We start from the raw sequence: 9430 nt of genomic DNA, 5'->3' as shown, positions 1-9430 counted from the left end.
TCAATTGTGTATTTTTTTTTTTTTTTTGGGGGGGGGGGGAATGACAGCCTGCAGTCATTTGAGTTTTCAACAAGTCTCCCACACGTCTCCTGAGCAATCCCAGCCCACTCTTTTTTTCGTCAAATCCCCCAGATTTAGTGGTTCTCTGGCATGGACCTCAACCTTCACTTCACCCCACAGATAAACAAGTCAGGGCTTTGTGCAGGGCTGTCAGTAATGTTCACTCTGGTCTTCTCGAGGCTGTTCTTCACCGGGAGCGACATATGTTTTGGGTCACTGTCATGTTGGAAGTCAAAACAACGACAAATGTAAGTAGCGTCTCTATGCCCAGAGAGCTCTCGCTTCATCTCATCTGACCAAAAGCACTTGGGAAAATTTTGACAAAACCTTTACATTTCCTAGCACGGCTACAAATTTTATTGTGCCACAACACTCACTACTACGTAACCAATTCAGCAAATAAAGATGCAACGGAACAATTTGTATTGAACACAAGTGCTTTTTTATTGCAAGTATTTATTGGTACCTCAAATGGTTCCCATGCCAGTCACTGAACAGAAACCGCTCCAAGGTACTGAATGAGACAGTTGGGCTGCTGGTCAGGGGCAATTTAAGTTTTACATATTTACATTAAAAGGTGGAACTGTTACAAATACTGAACTAAACTCATGGCAATGCAAAATTAAAGCTCGTCCCCATATCCCTCTGAAAGTTACACTAAAGACATCATTAGCATAGCAATAAAGGCACTCTGCTGTTTGTTATCCACATACTGATCTTAAATAAGAGAAGTTCACTTCTGGGACTATTACAGTAAGACTGATGATAGAGTTGATATTTTAAAAGAAATAATAAATGGGAATTTCAATTTGTTAAATGCACAATTTACCAGGCAAACGACAACAGAAGGCTAACACACTTCATATATTAAACTGACTTAAATTAGAAATCTAAAAAAAGCAGCATGTCAAGAAAAAAAAAGCAGGCATTCTTTACACAAGGTTCTACGCAACAACGCATACAATACAGCACTTTGAATTCAAGGCCCACGGGTCTTTCCATTACAAAGGAATACACACTCATTACAGCACACTGCTTCAGCACAATGGGGAAGAACAGAAAATAAGAAAAAATAAAACATGGAGGCCTTGAATCTTAATGTCACCTTAGACACTCTAGCTGACTTTTTTTGTGTGAGATATTTCAGTATAAACCTGGTGCCATAATCAAAAAGTCAGAAAATACAAACAGGTGGAAAAATACCACTGTAGTTAAACTGTATTATTCAAATATATTAAAGCCTAAATGGTTTAAACCCTGTTACTTGGATAATACATTTTACATGTTTGTATATTATGAAACTGCCCAATCTTTTTTGAAGCAAGTTGCTGAAATCAAATCAATTCTGTAGGCTTTCACTTACAGCTATTTTGGAAACGAGGCTTCAACATTTATGAGCATTTGCCTCCTTTTCCTCCTCTTTGGTTTAATGTGTCCGTTGCAAATTTACTAAACGTCAATAAACACATCCTGTCAGGCACAATATGTGACTGTTATAAGCTAGAAAAGGCGATCGAGTAGACATGAGCTCTTAGTGCAGTCCCTTATTAATTTACCAGCCAACTACGGACCTCAAAGTTGAAAAGACAAAAAATAAACTTGAAATTGATATTGAGATGCTTTTTGGCATCACGATGTTCAAATAGATTCTGTAATTAAAAATTAAAAATTAAAAAAAAATTAAAACTTGTTTACCTCAAACAAGCAAAAGTTAGAATTTTAACTGGTAATATCAGTTTTACACAAGTCAATAAATAATTAGAACGAAAAATCTGCAAAATCTCGTGCCGTTTCAAATGTTGGCTTTATTTAATTTATTGATACTGACTTTTTATAGCCTGACAGATATGTGAAGTCTTTAATTATATATTTTTTTCTATTTAATGTGCTTATTTTGACTTAAAAAACGCAACGCCTAATGTTTTTGTTGTTGTTAAGTAACCAAAATTATAAACCAAGTTGCATAGGTATTCACCTTGGGATTTTTAATCACAACTTTTTCGTCACTATTATTGCATCCATTTTCACCTGTTAAGTTTAATTTAGGATAAAAGCAATGTAATGGACAAATCTTAAAGAACATAGCAATAAGCCACACTTACATGCCATATACAGCAAATGTATGGAGGATATGGTTGTTCTCTGTTACAGTCACCTATACCAGGGAAAACAGTGGCTGAGAGACTGTGACAAAAAAAATTAATTGAAGCCACATGCAATAAACTTGTGGTCTTGTTGCCTTTGTAACGGTTGCTTCAACTAGATGTAGTAAGTTGCCATTTTTAAAGCAACTTTCGTTGGGGTCAAGTTGGCATGCAATAAATCGCCAAAAAGAGAAAATCTGTTTCCAACAACATACACAGAAATTCACATTAACTACTTACATTCAGAGTCAAGCCAGAACCTCACAGATATGAAACAGATTCCTGCAAAAATAGTGACATAGTTTCTGTAGGACAGTAATTTAACTGCAAAATAGCATGGGTGCTTGACAACCTATCAAGTCCCCTAATGCAAAATGATGCAAGGCAGCAAGACTGACTCAGAACGACTGGAATATGTTTGCAGTCTGCATTTATAAATCAAATGGCAGATATTTGTCAGCCTTTGCTAATCTAAGAGTGACTGCAGTCAGTCCAACTCAAATCGTTACTGCTTGGCCCTGTTCAAATGGCAGAGGAGATCTAAAGTGGTCACCCACAGGTTGAGGGTGTTACACATTAAACCACTGGTGGCTTGTGACCATAACTACTTGCAGTCCAACAGCAAACAAATTCAGTGCAATCAAACTGTTGCAAGAAGGTTGCCATCCTACTTTTACTCATGTGTGACTGAGCCATAAGACAGACATTATAATCTGTTCTGTATTGGACTTTTTAAATATATTTTTAAATACATTAATAAAATTCCTACACTGGGTTGCAAGAATGGGTTCTTAAGAAGGTCTACACCGAGTCAGTAGTATATAATATAACGAACAAGCAGTCTGATTTGATGCCTCTAAATAAAGTTCTGAGAAGTGAAGTATTAAAAGCACTTTAAAGTCACAAACATTAGCGTCCAGAGGGCTCTTACAATTAATGAAAAAAAGCAAACAAGAATCAGCCCTATCGAGGAATCGGATCGTCTTCACGAGGGGCAACGCTTCAGCTTTAATTAGGCTTAAAAGTAGCAATTTAAATACTTAAATAGATAGAAATTTTTTGCTGTATTTTAACACAAACTGTACACATCTGGTATCAATACATATAAAAATTACAAGTGCAGTTATTTTAGAAAGGAAACCCTTTGATAAGTCATTATCAAAAATACGTAGCATTAGTAGCACTTTTTGTTCTTGTTTTCTAGTAAACTTTACAATGCTACATTACACTCCAAAAAGAAAATGAGATTTTTCTTCTTCAAGTCCAACTTCACTGCAGCCGTGATACAGAAGTCAATGACCACTACTATAATCTTCTGATGCTGGATCCACCTTTTTTCTTGCCTCCTTATCCATTCTCCTTTGTAAAGCACTTCCTCTTCACCATCCACTTGCTCCTCAGTCCATCATACACTGGCTACTCGGCTCTCTCCTCTTTAAAATTTAGTCAACTTTTTCTACTTTGCCAATGATCTTCTCCTCAAAGATGGGCAGGATAGCGTCATCTTCACGTACCTCTTCAAACACCACCCCACAGTCAAACTCATCGCTTACCTTCTTGAAATAATACCTAAAAAGAGAAAAAAAAATAATACAAGGTCAACTTGACTTTCTTTGATACCAGAAGACACCCCACATGTTACCCAGTAGCACCGTGAGTCTCACCTGTAATTTCCTTTCTTTGTTAGCAGTTCTTTGAACTGGCCCAGCGTGACAACCCTCCCTTTGACAGAAGTCCTGTAAGGTATCAGCTCCTCACAGAAGTAGTACGCCACAGTAATGTTTTCACACGGCTGCTTTTTAGTAGCTTTGTGTCTGAAAAGAGTAAAGAGAGGATTTTCTTTTTTAGAACATTTGAAGTTCTCTCATGTCCAAAGCTATGTAAAACATTTTTCACTTAAAAGACACACAGAGGGAAAAAAGTCTACTTTGAATAGAGTTTGCTGAGACTTAGAGTAGTGACAATTGTAAGTTACTCAAAAAAATCACAGCAATAGATGGAAGAACAGGGGAAAAAAAGACTAATTGAATTCATGGACTGGAAAGGAGGTTTACATTTTTGCTACAAACTTGATCAATTGTATAACTTGATTCAAGTTACGGAAAGTTTCAGATATAAACTGATTTTTGTCCGCAATTTATAGCCTGTGATTTCATGATGAATCAAGGCCAATAATCACAGCTGAGAGATGTCAATGAATAAGCAGCTATCATTAGTCAACACGTTACTGTAGGAGTGCATTTACATAGCATCGCATCCATCTGGCCTCTAACAGATGGCAAAATGCAGGTGGCCGTTTTTCCATCGATCTAAACACACAGCTTTCATTATAGGATACATACATTGGTTTTGATGCATTCGTATTAATACGTCTCTGCCGCATGATTTTCTCTTTTCTGCAAGAACTGCGGATGCAAATTAAGCCTGATATTCACAATTTGCTTCCAAAATCCTCATCCTTGTGAGTCACAGCTGGTCATGAAAACACAACACGCATGCTTTTGGATTCAGTGTCACATTTACCAAAGATGTCATTATCCACCTCAAACATGCTCCCTCAAGTAAACATCCATAAATCTAGTTAGAAATCACAGAAAGATTAGAGAGAAGATACTTATGACTCCAGAATTTCTGTGAGAACCTAGCCTTTAAGCTTCTTTAATAAGACACTTCAAATAATCTAATACCAGCACACAGCACAGAGAGCATAAAAGCTTCCGAGTCTCAAAAATGAAGAAAATCTAATCTGTAGAAATCTGAGGTAAAACTGCTCTCAGCTCTGACCTCAGTAAACACTTTCCTGATGAGTTTAGAGCAGCGGTGTCAAACATATGGCCCGTGGGCCGGATATAATTGTATCAGGCGAGTGAGATAATTTCATATGTCAATTATTAATGGCCCATTGGTATGTGCGAGCCGAATCTTCAGCCCTGCTGAGAATCCAGGAAGGAGTGGGACTTTATTTTGATGGGCACACCATCCGGCCAATCACATGCAAACCTTTATGTGAAACAAGAAAGGGGTGCAGACGTTCTGAAGCCAGCCAGTATAGGCATACAGGCCAGGTACACAGAAGTAAACTCAAAAGTGTCGGGAAGAAGTGAAGAAAGGAGCAAAATGTAAAATGAGCATCATGAAGCCATTTATAATTCTTATAATTCTTAACTTGTTTGATCTGCTGCTCACCACAAACAAGCACAAGCAGACATTTTGGACTTTTAACTGTATTTTCATATTTTTTGCAGCTTTTCCTATTGATAAAACCCTCCCTTGTAGCCATTCATACTACACAAAGTAATTAAACAATAAATAATCAAATGACAGAATAGTTTCTGCTTTTCACTTTCTACTGTAGACATTTTTTTACGACTACAGCTGAAAAAAAGGACAGTCTGGGCAATGAGCTAACAGAACTTGTTTTGTAATTTTACACATTTATTTCTTACAATTTAAGTCCAAAGAGTCAAGACAGATTTCTTTCTTTGTCGCAGGAGCCTTTTCGTTATCGTGTAGAAAAACGGACATGGAATTTCTTTACACTGACAGGAAGGCGGAGTTTCACTCGTCCGGCCCACTTAAGATCAAAGTGGGCTGTATGTGTCCCGCAATGTAAAATGAGTTTGACACCTCAGGTTTAGAGGCTTCGTCATTTTGGGTCACAGTGAATAAAGTTCATTTTGTAAAATACGGCCCATCTAAAAGGACTGGTGGATTCTCCAGTTTATGCTCATGTGCTAATGAATCGTGAATAACAAGTTCAGTTTCAAAATATTAAGACGGTGATGACAAAAACGCTTTCGAAGAAAATAAGTGACAACAGTGGCTACGCCCAGCTTTTATACTGCCAGTGATGCAGGGTTTCCAGTATACGCCCCAGCCCACAGCTGTCTCACCAAAAGTATCAGAAATTCTATATTTATAATTTAGATTTATGTATAATTATAATTCCTAAATACTATTATTATTATTATCCTATTGTCCTTCATATTTTCTGTATTCCAATTTTGCTGTCATCTTTAAGTAATTTTTTTAGAGGTGCGTACTCGAGTTACGGAAAGGTCCGGTCAGTAAACGAATGCCAGACCTCGCAAATCTAACAGGAGGATTCAGGAGGTGGTGTCACGTAATCTTTCTTTCATCTGCAGTTCTCATGTTCTTCCTCATCTGGTAGGCAGCTATCAGGCAGTCAGACATCAAACAGAAATACATGTTTCTCAAATAACATCAAAAACAGATCCTTTTTGTAACACTCTAGCTAGTCTGCCGCTCCGGGAACAGAGAAAACATACACTCCTACTTCCTCTGTGACCTAATTTTTTTTTTGGTCTTCACAGAAACTAATCACCAAGAAATCTGATGATCTCAGCCTTCAAGTCTGATCAATTTATTTGTGAGCAGTTGAGGAAATGATAAACCTTAGATCATGAAAATATTCTGCCACATACAGTTAACAGTAAAACCATTGTTATTAAATCAGTAATAATCCTGCAATAGGGCAGTACTGCAGGAAAGTGCTATTTGTCCATTATTTTCCACTGACTTAACATGTCGCACACAATGTTAAAAGCTATTTGTGGAACACAGTGGACGTACTCGGGCTCGGAGAGCTCGCTGAGCTGAGGGAACTGTACGGGCCTGACTGCTGTGCGATCTCTCTGGATCACCTCCAGCACATACCTGAGAGACCAAAAAACCCCGGTGGTTAGACACAGACCAGCTTAAAAAAAAAAAAAAGAGGCACACGGGCTAAAGCTTTTCACTAGATAACAGGGAAAGGGCTGGCTTTCTCTTTTGTGGCTTAACTAATATATATAAATTACAGTCTGTGACATGCAAACCCTTTTCAAACCGTTTACACAAGCTTGTCTGTGCCTTTTAAATCTCTTTGTATTTCACAATATATTTGAGATTTCTATCTGCTGACAGCCAGCAATGACTTAGCTCCCAGAGCTGAAGAGGGGAGCAATTGTCACAAGTACGACAGAGCAGGGTACAGATATGGCAGAATATTATATTCTTTGGAAAAACTGAAGAACTAAACAAGTGGACATGAGTCATATCTGTTCTTTTACCTTTGCTTAGGCTGCAATGTTCCGGACTTCATCTTCTCCTCCTCGAGTCGCCGGCAAACCTCCTCCAGCTGAATGAGGGGGCTGGGAGCTGGGTTGGGCGGCATGGTGGGATCCTGGATGAAAGGGTGAGAGGGCTGCACACTGTTCCGCAGCTGACCACTGATGCACGGATGCATCGACCCCGTTGAGCCGAGGCGGGATCCCTCATGTCCAACAGTCCTTTTGGACCCAGTGGTGCTCCTATGATAAAAAACATATCAGCAATTTATTTAATAAAATAAAGAAACATGCTTATTTTAGCATATTTTAGCTTTACTTGTGCACTGGTGACGTAGTGGCATGAGCACATGTCTAAAATGTTTTAGTTTTATTTAATTTTAAAAAAGGAAAAAAAATTATGTTTTCTAATAAAAGGTAATCACTGACCCATATGGGCTTCTCTTATGCTGAACCATTTCTTTCTGTCCTTCCATCAGCCACAAAAGGATCTTCTGGTTTTTCTCCATCTCCTCTCCAGGCCCCGGCATGTCATAAGGCCGCAATTCCTCACCTCTCTTTGATGCTCTTTTACACTGTGTGCCACCTCTGCCGCTACAAAATAGAAAATAAATAACTGATAAGTAGAAAACAACAGGTATTTTTCATGTGTGAATTCAGTTTTTCTTAGTTTGTTCCTTACATGTACCCTGCATAGTCCATGGGGTTGGATCCCATGCCGTCTGCATAGCTGCGAGACTTTGATCCGTAATGACTTGACTCGGTGCTCCAGGGAAAGCTCCCATGCACATGCGTGACTAAATCAGCCTCCACCTGCTCTTTGGGCTTGCCCACGCTTGTGTGGTGGCCATGGTGTTTGTGGTGGTACAAGTGGCTAGTTTCTCCCTTGAAACCGTGCCTGGATGCATGTTTACCCTGGCCTGGCATCCCAATCCCTTTTATCCCTGGGAAACCGTCTGGTGAGCGCGACTTCGGAGAATGACGGCCGGTTCCCGGCGACTGGCAGCCCGGGGTCTTCATGACTCGCTGCACGTGGTCGTCCAAGATGCTCTCTGGGTTTTCTTCATGAGCATCTCCGACAAAAGGAGCGCTGTAGGTGTTGTCAGCATAGCGAGGGTTGTAATTCTGTGAATAAGCACCAGGGGGGAACCTGTGACTGGATAATGATGTTGCTGTGGCCATCATGACTTCGTCAGCCTCCTCTTCCTTTAGCACAAACACATATACGCACAATGTAAAAGATAAAACCTTGAAATAAAAATCTAAATAAAGATAAACACAACATATAACACAAAGAAAACACAAAAAAGGCTAACCTAATTTATAAATAATGTATATATACTCGTAGCATGGATTACAATGAATGTTTAAATCATATAGCAAAGAAATACAAAATATGTAAATGTGCATTTTATTTATTCACCAGCTGTGTTCCATGTGCACTATCAGCACAACTGATGCTATTCCACCAGGCTGCAGCTGCAGTACTTATTTCAACCTGAAGATGGCAGGTTTAACCTTAAGTTGAAATGTGTGTTCTCCTTCTTAATGCAGCAGTTTGGAGACAATCTATGAATACAACCGTTTCAGCATCCAAATAGCATATTTCTGTGGCTTCGTGTCATGACAAGCAGAATTGCTACAGCTCGAGCGCTGACTGACTGGGACAAAACTCTCTGACAGACTCGTCTCCAGGGGGATTTAAAGGGTGGGGTGCTGCAGGCTTTCATAATAGGTTTTGATAAGCAGGCACTGTAGGAAGTGCAGGACGTGCAATGTTAAACGGAAAGAGTGAACGGAGAATGCCGGTCAAGAACTGCATGGTCATGTTGTTATTCCTATATGGCCCAGGATCTCACGCCTCTGTTAACAGAAATACTTTATTCTAAATGAAATACTGACATAACAAACCATCATAAAACATTACTAGATTTTTTTAATGTAAACTTCTAGGAGTGTAATGTCTCTAGAAATCCACACTTGAGCTCGAGCATTTTTATTTGATACTCGTGGTTGAAAAAATAAATCCCTATCAGAGATTACCGATCATGACAGGATCACGAATGATATATAATTTCCCCTCTTCTAACTTGTTTCCACATAATCCTTGATGTGAATGATATTTTAGCTTAGCACTAGCATGCTTCACTACTATAC

At 38.9% G+C, this 9430-nt stretch overlaps 1 protein-coding gene across 6 annotated transcripts in view; it reads right to left on the bottom strand.

The window, feature by feature from the left end:
* Positions 1 to 488: 488 nt before the first annotated feature.
* axin1 (axin 1) overlaps positions 489 to 9430 on the bottom strand; it is a 29948-nt gene continuing 21006 nt past the window's right edge. For 4 of the 6 annotated variants that reach the window (XM_076883336.1, XM_004552218.3, XM_076883337.1 and 1 more), the window contains 6 exons: positions 7956 to 8479; positions 7703 to 7867; positions 7277 to 7516; positions 6798 to 6881; positions 3869 to 4018; positions 489 to 3773 (listed from right to left, as the gene is read on the bottom strand). In XM_076883336.1, the coding sequence (XP_076739451.1) occupies positions 3647 to 3773; positions 3869 to 4018; positions 6798 to 6881; positions 7277 to 7516; positions 7703 to 7867; positions 7956 to 8479 (1290 nt within the window). In that variant the 3' untranslated portion in view covers positions 489 to 3646. The remainder of the gene's footprint in view (positions 3774 to 3868; positions 4019 to 6797; positions 6882 to 7276; positions 7517 to 7702; positions 7868 to 7955; positions 8480 to 9430) is intronic. The other 2 variants (XM_012919368.4, XM_012919369.4) reach the window with 2 other exon arrangements.

The sequence above is a fragment of the Maylandia zebra genome, linkage group LG4 (assembly GCF_041146795.1).
Source record: "Maylandia zebra isolate NMK-2024a linkage group LG4, Mzebra_GT3a, whole genome shotgun sequence".
Lineage (NCBI taxonomy): Eukaryota > Metazoa > Chordata > Actinopteri > Cichliformes > Cichlidae > Maylandia > Maylandia zebra.
This window is presented reverse-complemented; position numbering and strand designations above follow the sequence as displayed.